The sequence below is a fragment of the Gymnodraco acuticeps genome, unplaced genomic scaffold (assembly GCF_902827175.1).
Source record: "Gymnodraco acuticeps unplaced genomic scaffold, fGymAcu1.1, whole genome shotgun sequence".
NCBI classification, from domain to species: domain Eukaryota; kingdom Metazoa; phylum Chordata; class Actinopteri; order Perciformes; family Bathydraconidae; genus Gymnodraco; species Gymnodraco acuticeps.
Window position 1 is genome coordinate 47663 of NW_022990946.1, and position 17574 is coordinate 65236.

Genomic DNA, 17574 nt, shown 5'->3' on the forward strand with positions numbered 1-17574 from the left:
GAAATCCTTAACTCAAGGTGGAGAACAATAAGTTATCAAGCCAATTGCATTACTTACTTCAACTTGAATTTAGTTTGAAATCAATTCATGCAGAAATCAGAGTTCAAATGACACACAATATTAAGTTGATGTAATTACCAACATGATTACGTCAACACAACTTATAAATACATTTTTGCAAATTATGGGGGGATTTTGGGGATTTTATCTAAATCAATTAACTCACATGTTTATCTTGCAACCAGTGCATTTAATTAAGTGGAGGTGAAAGGTCGCCTGAATTCGGTTTTTAGACGTACAGATCACTCATTTTGATATTAATATTAAACTTAGTTTTATTTTCTTTAATTTTTCATCCTCGTGTAGAATGCTATCACGAAACACACATTTGATTGTTTATAGCATAAAGAACATCTGAGTGAGTTAATGTGAGGTGACGAACACGACTGTGGTGACGAACTTCTCATGGTGTGCACACCTAGACCGGACTTAAAAGACGTTCCTCTGACCAACGCTGACCTCATTTTGTATGTTGATGGGTCTGCCTCTCTAATCGGGTGGGTTTTCCTGTTGTTTCAGATTCTGCTGTACTCCGTTCCGGACCAATCCCATGTCTCAGCACAAGCAGCAGAGCTCATCGCACTAACTGAAGCCTGCACGTTTGCAGAAGGCAAAACCGTGACTATTTACACTGACTCACGCTATGCTTTTGGGGTAGTGCACGATTTTGTGGCTATTTGGAAGTGTAGACAATTTCTGCAAGCAGCACAGACCCAGTTCCCCTAAGAAATTGGGTCTGCTAATTTACCTGCTGACTCAGCCGCAAAGGCAGCTGCTCTGATTCCTCTCACACCTCACACTCATTTGTTAGAATGCCTGTCTCCTCCTTCACTGACAACATGTCGTCACTTCAGCAGCTAGCTACACCAGTTGAGAAGGCTCGGTGGAAGGCTGCTGGGGCTGTTTTTGACACATGGGTTGGACAATGTGTCAAAAGGGGGGATGTTAGAGGCTATAAATCAGATGTTAGAGGCTATAAATCAGGAGTGGTTCTGAAGGGGGGTAATTTGCATTAAGCAAAATTCATTTGAGCACCTAATGCTGGATTTCATTGAGCTTAGCCCATCAGAGAACATCTTAAATTAGAACAACGGTTCACATTTGTGAACGGCACAATCAAAAACAAACTAGCAAAATGCAGTGCAGACACAGGTCTGTCATGGACACAAGCTCTGCCCATTGTGCTGATGTACATGCGGATGTGGGAACGAACATGGAGCCAACTCAGCCATTTGAAATCCTTTTTGGGGCTCCTCCACAGATTGGACTCAAGGCTCCAGGATGTCCTCTTCCCTCCACAACTTTGTGTGAGGATGCTATGTTGCTATGTTGTATGTTAACCTGTCATCCACTTTAGCGACTGCCACTGGTCCACTTAACCATCTCCAACCCGGCGACTTCGTGCTGGTCAAGGATTTCCGGAGAAAGAGCTGGAAATCCAATCGTGGGCAAGGTCCTTACCAGGTGCTTCTCGTCACCCAGACAGCGGTCAAGGTCGCCGAGAGAGCTACGTGGTTCCACGCCAGCCACTGCAAGGTCGTAGTCACCAACGGAAGACGACAACAAGTGGCGTGTCCTAGTCACCACCAGCACCACACTTGCACTACATACACCAAAACACACTACACACAAGGTGTCACGAGCGAGTGCCAGCTGAGCGGTTCCATATCCCCTCTGGTTCCTCGTTTGTGTTACCGGTGTGCGGAGTCTGACTGTCCGTGTCGCAAAATCGACCGAGGGAATACACACACACACCCCATGGAGCATTTCCACCTCGTGATGAGGGCTCGCTTGGAAAGGCGACAACGCAACCGTGAGCAATGTGGATACTACTGGAGAGCCTGGACAATCATAAAATGGTTCCTCTGCATACTTGTCATGATAGTTGTGTTAGGACTAGTCCTATATTTTATGTATCCATGGTCAGCACACAGCATGTCAGCCAAAATCGAGGTATCTAAGAGGTACATGGGGAGAGCAGGGTGAACCACATGGGCAGAGGGGCTGGTCAAGACAGGGATTGGTAACATTACTCTAAGGGATGGGGAAGATAGCACAGTGCAGTTATGGTGTTTACAATATCTCGTATTGCATATTCAGTGTCCCTGGAAGAATCCTTTCTAACGTAGCATTCCCTGATGTTAACCATATTTCCCTCCAACTGGCCTGGCCCAGTGATGCTGGGTTTAGCTCGCCACAAGATTACGTTTGGTTGTGCGGCGACAAGCTCTATCAGATGCTGGCTCCCCTCTGGATAGGTACATGCACTCTAGTGGATTTGAATCCAGCAGTCACTGTCCTCATGTCCTTAATGTACATGACACATCATTACCCAGAGTTCCAACACCACGACCACCACAAGGTAAAAAGAGATCTGACGTCCGCTGGAGCTAAATTCTTTGGCGGCCTGTTCCCATGGTGGGGTACAGTAAACAATGCCCATAACATAGATACCTTACATGTTCGACTAGAGAACCTCACTTACGAGACGACGCAAGGCTTCCAGGCATTGCCCCCATTCATAATAGCCTCAAGGAACATGCTCATGCAGCACCAATTTGCTCTTGACCTTTTGTTCGCCTCAAAGGGTGGCCTGTGTCATGTGATCGGTGACTCCTGTTGCACTTACATTCCCGACGCCACCAAGAACATCACTGACACCGTGCTGCATCTTAACAACTTGTTAGCCGACATGAAAGCGGATGACATATCCAACGCAGGTGGCTGGGACTGGTGGTCCTGGCTTACATCGGGGGGGGGTGGCAAGGATGGCTGGCTAGGATAGTTACACCCCTGATAATCATTTTCGGCCTATCAATCAGTTGTACCTGTTTGATTATCCCAATACTGAAGAAAGGCTTTTCCAGCCTGGTATCCTTAGCTTTCGTTCAGTATACTGCTATTCCATTACACGACAATCCTTTGCGCCACAGTGAGATAGACCAGCTAGAATCAGAAGAGTCTGATTCCGACACTACAATATAATCAATATAATCATGTGAATCGAGTGTACTCTCCTCTTATGCTTACATTATATTGGAGTCTGTCCTCCACAAAAACAGCCAGTTTTCTATGATATATTTGTGATGTGTTTACTTAAACCAGTGATGGAGTGTATTCATTGATGTGTTGTATCAGTCTATCCTGTCATTTGTTTTTTTTATTGATCAAGTATGATCAAAAGGGGGGAATGTAGTGGACATTGTTATTATATCCTGATATGTTTAAACCAAATGCTTCTCATTTCCTGAGATGTGCTGTTTTCCTCTATCTACTCTACTTCAAGGCCACAGAGCTGTTTTGGCTACTGGGTTGAGACTCACACAAAGTCACACGAGAACTTCTACAGCTCAAGGCCAGGTGTCTAATAACAATGTGACTGTGTGAAGACAGATTTCTGCACTTCCCACTTATTCCTGTATATATACCTTGCTACCATATTGAACTGCGCACACTCGCGCAGACTATTTTATACTCTGTGAGACCTGTGTCTATATTTTATTGTATCTAATGTTTATTTGAAGCTTCAAATAAACATCACCAGAAAGACAACTCTGTCTGATTCACCATTTATTTGTTTTGATCACTCTGACTTGTACTCTACAGTATTGGGGTTTTTAGATTTCCATAACAAGATGGAGAACTGACCTGAGCGTCTCCAGTCTGCAGGCTGGACTCTCCAGAAGATCTCTCAGCAGCTCCACTCCTGAATCCTGCAGATTGTTGTCACTCAGGTCCAGATCTCTCAGATGGGAGGGGTTGCACTTCAGAGCTGAGATCAGATCAGAACAGCTGATCTCTGAAAAACTGCAGCTCCTCAGTCTGAATAAAGACAAATGATGGGAACATAAACATTTATATGGCAGAAAGTAAAGTTTACGTAAAACTAATATTAGTTCAGAGGACCTTCTTTATTCAGACCATTTACTAAAGAAAACATACATTTATTTTAACAAATAACTGTCACGATCTAGGTGTTATGTCACGGTTTTAGTGTTGTCTGTCTGGTAATGGGTTTTGTTTTGCTGTGCTGTTCTCTCTGTCTCGTGTTTTCCTCCTGAGTCTGATTGTCTCATTGTGTTCACCTGTTGCCCTTGTGTTTCTGCCTCCCTTACCCAGCTGTTTCTCGTCCCGTGATTACCCCTCTCTGTATTTAGTCTTTCCCTGTGTTCCCCTGTCGGTTCATTGTTTTTCCTGTCTCCCTCCATGTCAGTCACGGCCAGTTTTGGTAGTATATTTTCCTTGTGCTACTATGTGTTTTATGTTATGTCATTTGCCATCAGCTTTTGGAATAAAGCTCACCTTTTGTTTATAGACTTTTTACCTTTTTTGTTGTCTGCTTTTGGGTCCTACCTTTTCCGCGATCATAACAATAACAGTGAAAGAATAATAGTTTATTTAGGAAACAATCAACTGTTACGACAACATTTACAAACGTATGGACGTAATATATGTATGATGAAGAATCAGGTTGAATAACTAATGAAACATGAGATCTCCAGCAGTAACAGAGAGTCAGTGAACTGACCTGAGCGTCTCCAGTCTGCAGTCTGGACTCTCCAGAAGATCTCTCAGCAGCTTCACTCCTGAATCCTGCAGCTTGTTGTGACTCAGGTCCAGCTCTCTCAGAAGGGAGGGGTTGGACTTCAGAGCTGAGATCAGAGCAGAACAGCTGATCTCTGACAACCTGCAGCTCCTCAGTCTGAATAAAGAAATCATGATGAGGATTAAAATCTGTTTATAATCCAGTCTGATGTTCAGGTCTGAAATGTGTAGCTCAACATTACTGCGTCCTAATCAATGATATTTCCCCTGAATTTCAGTGACTTTCATTCTGTTATTGTGGATCATCATTATATCAGCCTTCTATGTATGATCTGGGAAAACACGTCTAAATGATGGGAACATAAACATTTCTATGTCAGAAAGTAAACTTTACGTACAACTAATACATTACATTACATTACATTGCATTTAGCTGACGCTTTTATCCAAAGCGACTTACAATAAGTACATTCGACCAACAAAATACAACCTTGAAGAAAACAGAATCATATAAGTACATAAGGTTTCATAGAGCAAAAACATTTCAAGTGCTACTCAACTGGCTTTAGATAAGCCAGTCCTTTATTAGTATAAAAGTGCTTCGTTAATAGTTATATCGCTCGAAGTGGAGTCGAAAGAGATGAGTTTTCAGTCTGCGCCGGAAGGTGTGTAAGCTATCTGCTGTCCTGATGTCAATGGGGAGCTCATTCCACCATTTAGGAGCCAGGACAGCAAACCTACGTGTTTTTGCCGATGGGAACTTGGGTCCCCTTCGCAGCGAGGGCGCAGCGAGTCGTTTGGCTGATGCAGAGCGGAGTGCACGTGCTGGGGCGTACGGTTTAACCATGTCCTGGATGTAGGAAGGGCCAGATCCATTCGCAGCATGGTAAGCAAGTACCAGTGTCTTGAAGTGGATTCTAGCAGTTACTGGAAGCCAGTGAAGGGAGCGGAGGAGCGGAGTGGTGTGGGAGAATTTAGGAAGGTTGAAGACCAGGCGAGCCGCTGCATTCTGGATGAGCTGCAGAGGTCGGATGGCACATGCAGGTAGACCAGCCAGGAGGGAGTTGCAGTAGTCTGTAGTAGGCGTGAGATGACGAGAGCCTGGACCAGAACCTGAGTCGCTTTCTGAGTCAGCTGGGGACGTATCATCCTGATGTTGTAAAGCGTGTATCTGCAGCAACGGGTTGTAGCAGCGATGTTTGCAGTGAAGGACAGGTTGTTATCTAGGGTCACACCCAGATTCCTTGCAGTCTGAGTCGGGGAAACAACTGAGGTGCCGATGTTGATTGTTAGGTCAAGAGTGGGACAATCTTTTCCCGGGAGGAAGAGCAGCTCAGTCTTGTCAAGGTTGAGCTTGAGGTGATGAGCAGACATCCACTGAGAGATGTCAGCTAGACAAGCAGAGATGCGTGCGACGACCTGGGTCTCTGAGCGGGGAAAGGACAGAATTAATTGGGTGTCGTCAGCGTAGCAGTGGTAAGAAAAACCATGCGGGCTAATGACTGATCCGAGCGAGTTTGTGTACAGGGAGAAGAGGAGGGGACCAAGAACAGAGCCCTGAGGGACCCCTGTAGTTAATTGACAAGGGTCGGACTCAGACCCTCTCCAAGTCACCCTGTAGGTACGGTCTTTGAGGTATGAGGTGAGGAGGGAAAGTGCAGAGCCTGAAACTCCAAGTTTTTGGAGAGTGCGAAGGAGGATCTGATGATTCACCGTGTCGAATGCAGCAGACAGGTCCAACAGGATGATGACAGAGGAGAGGGAGGCTGCTTTGGCAGTCTGCAGTTCCTCCGTGACAGCAAGGAGGGCAGTTTCTGTGGAGTGACCTGCCTTGAAACCAGACTGGTGCGGATCCAGAAGGTTGTTCTCATGGAGATAACAGGAGAGTTGTTTAAAGACAGCGCGTTCAAGTGATTTAGACAGGAACGGGAGGAGAGAGACAGGCCTGTAGTTTATAACATCAGACGGGTTGAGAATGGGTTTCTTTAGGAGAGGGTTTACTCTTGCCTCCTTGAGACTGTTTGGAAAGTGACCAGAAGTTAGAGAAGTGTTGATGAAATGGGTGAGAAACGGTAGAATATCAGGAGCGATAGTCTGAAGGAGGTTTGAAGGGATAGGGTCCAGAGGACAGGTGGTAGGGCGGGCAGAGGTAATGAGGGTAAGAACCTCACTTGGAGAGAGAGGGGAAAAGGAGGTTAGTGTGTTGGTGGAAGGAGGGTCTGGTGACCCAGCGGTGAGTAGAGGTGAGTCAGAAAAAGAAGAGCGAATATCATCAACCTTGTTTTCAAAGTGGGTAACAAAGTCGCTTGACAGAAGGGAGGAAGGGGAAGGGGCTTTGGGGGGGTCCAAGAGGGTGGAGAAGATGGAGAATAGTTTTTTAGGATTGGAATAGGAAGATTGGATCTTATCTTGAAAGAAAGTGCTTTTTGCCTGAGAGATCGAAGCAGAGAAAGAGGAGAGGAGAGCCTGATAGGTTAGGAGGTCGTCACGGTGTTTGGATTTCCACCGTTTCCGCTCTGCTGCCCTAAGGACGGTTCTATTAGCACGCAGGGCATCATTTAGCCAGGGAGCAGGAGGGGACTGACGAGCCTGCCGACATGTGAGAGGACAGAGAGAGTCCAGAGAGGATGAGAGAGTAGAGAGGAGAGTTTCTGCAGCAGAGTTTGAAGGCAGGAGTTGGAACGAGTCAGAGGAAGGGAGGGCTGAGAGCACCGACGAGGCAAAGGTAGAGGGGGAGAGGGAACGAAGGTTACGGCGGACAAGTGCAGGATGAGAAGAGATTAGTTCGTTATGTTTGGAAAGGGGTAGAGAGAATGAAATGAAGAAGTGATCAGATGTGTGGAGCGGGTTTACAGAGAGGTTAGAAGTAGCGCAGTTCCTTGAGAATATGAGATCAAGGACATTGCCAGCTTTATGAGTCGGTGGGGACGGAGACAGTGAGAAAGCAAAGGCGGTTAACAGAGATGTTAGTTCGTCTATCTTCCCTGTCTGGAGGTTGAAGTCTCCGAGAAGTACAGCGGGAGGGCCAGTTTCAGGGATGTTAGTTCGTCTATGTGAGGAGATGATCTAATTCCTCCAATATTAGTTCAGAGGACCTTCTTTATTCAGACCATTTACTAAAGAAAACATACATTTATTTTAACAACCAACAGTGGAAGAATAATAGTTTATTTAGGAAACAATCAACTGTTACGACAACATTTACAAACGTATGGATGTAATATAGGTATGATGAAGAATCAGGTTGAATAACTAATGAAACATGAGATCTCCAGCAGTAACAGAGAGTCAGAGAACTGACCTGAGAGTCTCCAGTCTGCAGTCTGGACTCTCCAGAAGATCTCTCAGCAGCTCCACTCCTGAATCCTGCAGATCGTTCTCACTCAGGTCCAGCTCTCTCAGATGGGAGGGGTTGGACTTCAGAGCTGAGACCAGAACAGAACAGCTGATCTCTGACAAACTGCAGCCCCTCAGTCTGAATAAAGAAATCATGATGTAACTTTAGAAAACATGGTTCCTGTTTAAAATAACTCCAGGTTTAATAAACTGATCGGAGCTGAAGAAGTTTAGAAAATGGAAACTCCAAACAGGTTAAAAACTGTAAGACAGAAAAAGTGAAATTGAGCTGATAGTCCGTGTTTTTTTTATTTCAATAGTTTTATTTGTTAAACCAGTAAACAGAGAGGAGACTGCAGGCTCTTTAGTTTCTGCTCTTAGTCTTACTAAATGATCAAATGATCTTTGGGGAGAGGGATGGGACTCTCAGAAGATAATGAAGAACTAAAGTCCTCGCTCAATAACGTGTGGGGAGGCTTTATAAAGAATAACATCATCAAAGCATGTATATTAATATTTCAGTGAGAAATGTCAGCCTATAGCCACGAGGCGCTGTCTGTGGTGAGGTCTGTGCTGAAGCGTTCCTCTGACGCTGCTGTGGCTCCTTTGAAAGGAAATCCAACCACTGTTAATAAACTATGGCCAGTCAGATTCAGCAGGAGAGTCAGTAAACGTCCGGTCAGCAGAGCGCTGCAGTGCTGTCTCTGCTGTATAACTACTCTATGTGACAGTGGAAGAGAGACGATGAACACTTCATATTCATAAAGTACCGCCAGTTACATATATTCAAACTTTCCCACCAAACCAACCACACTTGAATGGACAGTAAGTTCCTGAAGTTAAATCATGCTCCATCTGTTTTATTATTTTTACCCTCAGAGCAGCCGTGTTGCATTCTGGGAGCTTGTTCATCACAGTATTTGTAATGTTCAGAGGTTTTTGTGTTTAATATTCATCAGAATATTTTTCATTGATCAAATGATAATAAACACACATTTGCATAAAGAATATATGTCCACTCATATGTTGATAAGAGTCTTCAAAATTGTAATCGACTAACAGCCCTAATAAATACATATTGATCTCAGCACAGAAGTTAAAGATTGAGAACTGACCTGAGAGCCTCCAGTCTGCAGTCTGGACTCTCCAGAAGATCTCTCAGCAGCTTCACTCCTGAATCCTGCAGATCGTTGTGACTCAGGTCCAGATCTCTCAGATGGGAGGGGTTGGACTTCAGAGCTGAGATGAGAGCAGAACAGCTGATCTCTGACAACCTGCAGCCCTCCAGACTAAATAAAGAAAACATGATGTAACTTTAGAAAACAATGTTCCTGTTTGAAATAACTCCAGGTTTAATAAACTGTTCAGAGTTAAACAGGGTTTTAATGTCAGATATGATGTAGAAACTGTCAGGGTTGAGAGAGGCAAGCAGTACCCAAATGCAGATTAACAGAAAACACAAAACTACGGCCAACAGGGTGGGTGGAGGGGGTCTGGAGGACGGGCTTGGGCTGACAGCGGAGGGTCTCGGGTGGACGGCCCGGGGGCAAGGCAGAGTTCAAGGAAGGGGTCTCGGGCGGACGGCCCGGGGGCAAGGCAGAGTTCAAAAAGGGGGACTCGGGCGGACGGCCCGGGAGCAAGGCAGAGTTCAGGGTGGGGCGAAGGCCAAACAGCTCCGGAGGCCGGGCAGGACCCGGTGTAGGCCGAACAGGAACCGGAGCCGGTGGCACAGGCCTTGGCAGGACCCCCGGCGAGACAGGTGATGGCGGGGTCTCCAACGGAACAGGACACGGGGTTGGCAGGACCCCCGGCAGAAGAGTTGATGGCGTGACTGGAGCCAAAACTGGAGTCGGGACCCTGGCTACTGGGGCCGGTACTGAAGCCGGAATCATGGCTACTGGGGCCGGTACTGAAGCCGGAACCATGGCTGCTGGGGCCAGGACTGAGGCTGGAACCATGGCTGCTGGTGCCGGAACCATGGCTGCTGGGGCCAGAACTGCGGCTGGAACCATGGCTACTGGGGCCGGTACTGAATCCGGAACCATGGCTGCTGGGGCCAGGACTGAGGCTGGAACCATGGCTGCTGGGGCCATAACTGGGGCCGGAACCATGGCTGCTGGGGCCAGAACTGGGGCTGGAACCATGGCTGCTGGGGCCTGTACCTGAGCCGGAACCATGGCTGCTGGGGCCAGAACTGAGGCCGGAACCATGGCTGCTGGGGCCGGACCTGAGCCGGAAACATGGCTGCTGGGGCCAGAACTGGGGGCTGGAACCATGGCTGCTGGGGCCGGACCTGAGCCGGAACAATGGCTGCTGGGGCCAGAACTGGGGGCTGGAACCATGGCTGCTGGGGTCTGTACCTGAGCCGGAACCATGGCTGCTGGGGCCGGACCTGAGCCGGAACCATGGCTGCTGGGGCCAGAACTGGGGGCTGGAACCATGGCTGCTGGGGCCGGACCTGAGCCGGAACCATGGCTGCTGGGGCCAGAACTGGGGGCTGGAACCATGGCTGATGGGGCCTGTACTGGAGCCCAAAGCATGGCTTCTGGGGCTAGGGCTGCTAGCATGGACCTGCGACTCCTTCTCTTAAGAGCCTTTTGGAGGCTTCGTGGACCTCCAAAAGCCAGACGAGTTCCAGAGAATGGCTCCTGGACAGGAGCAGGAACTGGGGAAGAAGCAGAGGCCGACTCCAGACGGAACACACCGAGGCGTACAGCGCCAGTTTGGGAGTTGGGAGGCAGGGAGCTAGCATGCCTGGGGCTAGCAGGCCGGGAGTGACACACAGAGAGGAAGTCCAAAATCCAGCCAGGTAAGAATTTCACTAAACCTGACTTCTCCATAGCCATCTGGTGCGCCTCAGCCAGAGCAGCCTCTCGCTGCTGAACTCCAGACGCTCCCCTCCACTTATCAGAGCAGCCAGCCAAAGAAAAAGAAAAACTGAGTAATTCCAACTCAAAAGGATCTGCTGGGCCCATCATTGGTTAGTTCCTACTGTCAGGGTTAAGAGAGGCAAGCAGGACCCAAATGCAGAATAACAGAAAAAATACCTTTATTTCAAGGCTTCAAGACAGAACTCTTCCCCGTGAACAACGTCCAACAACAACAAGGAACTAACAAAGACTAACAGAAACCACAGAACCTAAATGCACACAGGACTAATCAAACAAACAAGAGACAGGTGAGGAGGGAGGAGAAAACACAAGGGCACCAGGTGAACACAATCGGGTAATCAGGGAGGGAAAACAGACAGAAAGCAACAGGCAGGAACGGGGGGTGAACACCTTTCAAAACAAAACAGGAAACCAAAGACAGAAAAAGACAAGACAAAACACAACACAGACAGATCTTGACAGAAACAATCCATTGATGATCTGGAACTTTAACTTTGATCAGATGTTTATCAACTCCTTCATCTCCCTGACAGCTCATCAGTACTGACAGCATCTCCACTGACTCCTGGAGCACAGGGTGAGTCTGTGGAAGCTCAAACACTCTCCCTCACACATTCACCTTCTCTCTGTTACTATGATCAATATTCAGTCATTAGCAAAAGTGAGAAAAATAATTAAAATGTATTTGTTCATAGGAAAATTCAGAAAGTGATACATAAAAACAGATCTGTATGAACTGCAGTCAGTGAACTGACCTGAGAGACTCCAGTCTGCAGTTTGGACTCTTCAGTCCAGAACTCAGCAGCTCCACTCGTGAATCCTTCAGATCATTGTGACTCAGGTCCAGATCTCTCAGATGGGAGGGGTCAGACTTCAGAGCTGAGGCCAAGACTTCACATTCAGTCTCTGAGAGTCCGCAGCCAGAAAGTCTATAATAACACATAGATTACAACATGTGTTAAAAAAGAGGAAACATTATATTAAACTCAAGCATTAGATTAAAACATATTTGACATGTTCTGATAGACATTTTCCATGTAATATTATATATAATAATAGAGTTGTTGAATGTGTTGTCAGTGTGATCTGATCACATGCCTGTGCTCCTGCTGTCAGTGCCTGTTACCAAAGAAACAGAAATTAAATAAATGACTTAACAATATTAGAGATGTAGGTAGTTATAAGACACCAGTATGAGTCCAAATGAGATTAAGTACCTGATAAGAGAGTGATTTATGACCCTCAGAAGTGATTTATGACCCTCAGAAGTGATTTATGACCCTCAGAAACCTTATTCTCGCCTCCAAATCCCTTTGATGTGGCACCTGTCACTCTGACATCCCTGACCTTTGACCTTTTTATCTTTTATGACTTGTTTGTTTATTGTTGTATTGCCCCCTCATAAAGGATGTTGCTCAATAGGGGGTGATAAGACTTTATTGCCTCTTTGATGTGACACCTGTTGTAGTATCCCCCTAGTAAGCCATTATAGTCATTGATGATACTATGACTTGTTTCGGTCACCTGTTGAAATGCCCTCTATAAGGTAGTGTTCTTTAACCCTTCTCTTGCGTTTCAAGACCTTATGTTATCCTCCACAGTAGGCCACCGCCATAGGGAATGAATGGTTATGAGTGTGTTATGTTCATCCTGCAGATGGAAAACATCTCCACACACACACACACACACACACACACACACACACACACACACACACACACACACACACACACACCTTAATGTAGGTAAAACTTCTACATCTGGTAGAATATTACCTCATTCACACCAACGGTGTTTCAGGGCCGGTTCGGAGCTGGAGCTTGAAAAGCACTGGGTTTTCCTGTTCACACCGCAGCGGAGCCGCCTCTTAGCTCCGGAATCCGGTTTGTTTCAAGCACCAACAAATTGTCCGGCTATAATCATCTTCCTTTTCCCCACTCTAGGGTCCCTGTGACTCTGTAGAGTCAAAACACCTCCCCCTCTAGACCCGCCCCCTTCTTTTTACCTCCCTTTCCTGTTTTATGCTCAGTCCCTGTGACTCTGTCTCTGGCAGGTGTCCCCACACTGTTGGTTTAAAGAAAACAAATCTTTCAGATAATCTAGTTCCTTTCTCACAGTATGGGTTTTAAAAAAAGAAGAATATACATCTCTCAGGGATGTAACATCACAGTTTTAGTGAAAATCCTATCTTTACATGGCACTTAAATGTATTGTTAAATTAGTTAATGGTTCACAGGGACTGAGTTCTGAACATGTCTTTTAAAGGGGACCTATCATGCAAAATGCACTTTTGTACGTCTTTGATACATGAATATGTGTCCCCGGTGTTCCAGGGAATTCACCAAGTGTCAGAAAATACAACCCTCTCTCTTTTCCTCCTTACCCAAATCTCTAGAAAAAGGGGCCTGTAAGTGGCGCTGCATGTAGTCTGCCACAAAAGCAGCGAAGAAGACTTCCTGCGCATGGTTGCCATGGTTGCCCTTCTGTTTATTCTCCGCTCTGGCTCTTTTTCTCCCTCCCGCTGCTGTAATTATCTCCGGTTAGTCCACCAGATGAAAAACAACCACCTCTCCGCCTCTTCCAAGGAACGAGGGGACCGTGCAGCAGAGTTTCAGTTAGATTTTTTCAACATGTCCGTTAAAGTTTAAATCTTCTGGACAAAATTAGAAAAGTGTAAAAAGTGTAAAAGCCGGAGTCAATTGAAGTCACGGAGCTCCTCATGGGTCAAAAGCAACCCAGCATCCCAACTTTCTCCGGCATCACGACTCCAGTGACACAGCCAGGTCAGGGTCACCCGCCTACACAGTAGCATTTTAAATGCTGCAGCCATTGTCAGTGCGCAATCATCCTCCACCAGCAGGACATGGCCATCCTTCCGTACCCCTGTATTGCTCAGGAACACCGAAGCTCGGCGCGCTAGACAGGCAGTGGTCCCCGTGGCTGGGAAAACGTCACCCACACCTCCCAGGCCCTCTGGTAGTGGGCGGGTGAGAAAAATGTGGCACATAACCCTTCCACCCAGCATGGAGGCGGTAATGACAGAGTACCGGTACTACAACACAGGGATCGATCCAGACACAAAGTTGTCAGAAAATGTGCAGTCTAAGGTGAGCCGGGTCAAGAATGTTCTACTATTTATGGGGCGAGATTCTCCCCATCTGTCAGACTGGCTGTTCCTGAAGGACACTTCAAAGATCCGTGCCTGGCCACATGACCTGAGAGAAAACAGCAACCTTGCCGTCACGACTGTTGCCTTTTATATAAAAAATATACTGCAGTTTATGCAATACCTGATGGACTCGCATGTAAATACGAACCGGCTCAGTCAGTCTGACATGCATACCATAGTGCGGGAGTTGCAAGGTTGCCTGGTGCGCCTGCACAGGGAGGTGACAGTGCACCAGTTCCATGTGAAGAGGCGTAAGCTGGACAGCCTGCCCAACTATGGTGATCTTGAAAAGTGTCTTTCTGCCTCTGTCAAGCGCATCCCTGAACTGTTGGATCGAATGGAGCGTTCCCCCTCTGTAGAAGCCCGCTACCTACTATACGGCTATTTATCACTCCATTGGTCCCTGCTCTATGGTCACCGTGCAGGAGTCTACGCAAACATGACTAATTCAGAGGTGAATGATGCGGAAAACAGGGGCACCAAGCACGGTTATGTCATCCATGTGAAGGCACACAAGACCGCCAAAACCTATGGAGTGCAGGTGCACTGTACTACGGAGGAATTTGGCTGGGTCCAGCGATGGATGCAAATCAAAAAGACGGTGGTTGGGCATAAGAATTGCTACTTCCTCTACACGGCGGGGGACGGCCCCTCGGAGAACCTCCACATGTTTCTCAACCTTGCATGGACTGATGTAGGGCTTCAGGGGTCGATATCTCACACCCTGCTCCGCACTGCCCTGGCAGACACTGTGAGTTTGGTAATGACTGCACATGTAACTGTTACCAATTCCAGTTTTACTAATTATCCGTATCTTTCCAGGTGAAGAGATACCAGGACCCATCCAATCGCGAGGTGCTCTCCCGGTTCATGTGCCACGACTTAAGGACGGCTAACCGGTACTACGCCAGCAACCCGGGTGTTAAGGAGGCCTTGGGCATCAGATACATGTTTCAACAGTCGTTTGCGCAGGCGACAATGGATGCACAAGCCGAGGCCGGGATAGAACCTGAAGCAACTTTCCACTTTAGAGATACAGGAAGCCATCAAATCTATGCAAAATGGGAAATCCCTTGGTCCGGACGGCTTCACAGTCAAATTCTACAAGGCATATTTGTAAAACAGTTTGTAAACTGTACCCTGTACATTATGTTGTATGTCATCCTTATTGTTGTTCTGTTGTTTTTATGTTACATGTGTAACTAATGTCCTGCAGGTCACCCTTGAAAAAGAGATCTTTTGATCTCAATGGGCTTTCACCTGGTTAAATAAAGGCCACAAACATATTCATCTCTTTTGGCCCCAATTCTAGCACGGATGTATAATGATTCCCTTAAAGAAGGCAGATTACCTCAAACCCTGTCCATGGCATCCATCTCTCTACTATTGAAGAAGGATAAAGATCCTACTCTTTGTGGCAGCTACAGACCAATTTCCCTCCTAAATGTTGATTGTAAAATACTGGAGATTTTGTCCCTCCGCCTCCAACTCGTGATACCTTCTATAGTTCCGCTTGACCAAACAGGCTTTATGATAGGGAGACACTCTTTCTTCAATACCAGGAGGCTACTTAATGTTATTTTCTCGCCCCCGTCCAATGTCCCCGAAGTCATAGTTTCACTCGATGCGGAAAACACTTTTGATAGGGTGGAGTGGAGCTACTTGTTCTTCATTTTAGAAAAATGTGGCTTTGACACAAATGGCATTCAATCATCTGCCTTCCTTCTCCAACGTGGGACACGCCAGGGCTGCCCGCTTTCTCCCCTATTGTTTAATTTAGCCATTGAGCCTCTAGCTATATGGCTCAGAGGCCACAATGGGTTTGAGGGCATCACTCGCCATGGTATAGTTCACAAACGTTCCCTTTACGCGGATGACCTTCTCCTATACGTCTCCAATCCTGTGTCCTCTCTCCCTCCTATATTGTCAATCCTTGAGCAGTTTGGTCGTTTATCAGGCTACAAATTAAATCTCCAAAAGAGCGAACTATTTTTTGTAAACCAACTGGCGAAGACACTCCCCCAACCGCTTTTCCCTTTAATATTGCATCAGACGGCTTCAGATACTTGGGGGTGTCCATTACTAGCTCCTTTAAAGATCTGTTTCCCAAACATTTCCAACCACTCTTAGCTAAATGCAAATCGGATCTATCTAGGTGGTCTTCCCTTCCCTTATCCCTTGTTGGCTGTGTCAATCTTATTAAAATGGTAATTCTGCCGAAATTCTTATATCTCTTCCAGCATATCCCAATTTGCATCAATAAATCTTTTTTCATCAGTCTTGACAGTCAACTAAATGCGTTCATTTGGGATGACAAAAAAAAAAAAATTCTTCAGCTCCCCAAGTCGGAGGGCGGCTTGGCACTCCCGAACTTCCGTCACTACTACTGGGCCTCTAATATTAACCGACTCCTTTACTGGACTGGCCCCAAGACTCCTAACTCCAGCCCATCATGGGTTCACATGGAGATCTCCTCCTCCTCTAGCTCCTTACACTCTGTGATTTGCTCCCAACTTCCCGTAAGGACGCACAAAATCTCAGTCAACCCAATTGTTACCAGTACTATTATGATTTGGCTTCAATTCAGAAGGCAATATGGTTTACACAGAGCCTCAATCCAAGCTCCGATACTATATAATCACTCATTCTCTCCATCCTGCTCAGACCCCACCTTCCGAATGTGGGCTGCCAACGGGCTTGTCACAATCAGTAATCTTTACAAGGATGGGGTTTTCTCTGACTTTGCATCCTTGTCTGCCAAACAGTCATCTGTTCCGCTTCTTCCAAATTAGGCATTTTGCCTATAAGCCAATACAAATATTTTGAAAAAATAAAAAATCCAGAGTTTCTTCCATAACCCCATGGACAGCAGGCGCATGTGGCAGGGAATTCAGTCCGTCACTGGATACAAGGCTGCTCCACCACCCTGTGACAATGATACTATATTTCTCAACAACCTCAATAATCACTTTGGTCGCTTTGAGGCACTTAATAACACCACATGAAAGCTGTCCCCAAGCCGGGGGAACAAAGACTTTGCCTTGACACAGCTGAAGTTCGGAGGACCCTGAGGAAAGTCAACCCCCGGAAGGCAGCAGGCCCCGACAGTATCCCAGGACAGGTGCTCAGTGACTGTGCGGACCAGCTGGCCCATGTCCTCACAGACATCTTCAACACCTTACTGGACCTGGCCATTGTTCCATCATGTTTTAAGACAGGAGCCATTGTACCTGTGCCAAATAAATCCTCAGTGACCTGCCTGAATGATTACCGGCCTGTAGCACTCACCCCCATCATGATGAAGTGTTTTGAGAGGCTGGTAAAGAACCATATCATCTCCATACTTCCCCCCACACTTGGCCCGTTTCAGTTTGCTTACCGTCGATAAAACAAAAGAGATGATTGTCGACTTCAGGAACAAAAAGCACTGTCACCCACCACTCCACATCAACGGCACAGCAGTGAAGACTACAGACAGCACCATGTTTCTGGCATATCACAAGCAGTCTGACCTGGTCCACTCACACGACATCACTATGTAAGAAGGCACAGCAGCGCCTACACTTCCTGCGC

At 46.7% G+C, this 17574-nt stretch overlaps 1 protein-coding gene across 1 annotated transcript in view; it reads right to left on the reverse strand.

Moving 5' to 3' along the window:
• LOC117558541 (NACHT, LRR and PYD domains-containing protein 14-like) overlaps window positions 1-17574 on the reverse strand; it is a gene marked incomplete at its 3' end in the record, with an annotated part of 94565 nt that overhangs the window by 44166 nt on the left and 32825 nt on the right. The window contains exons 6-7 of the mRNA XM_034234789.1: window positions 11588-11761; window positions 4589-4762 (exon numbers count right to left, since the gene is read on the reverse strand). Of these exons, the coding sequence (XP_034090680.1) occupies window positions 4589-4762; window positions 11588-11761 (348 nt within the window). The remainder of the gene's footprint in view (window positions 1-4588; window positions 4763-11587; window positions 11762-17574) is intronic.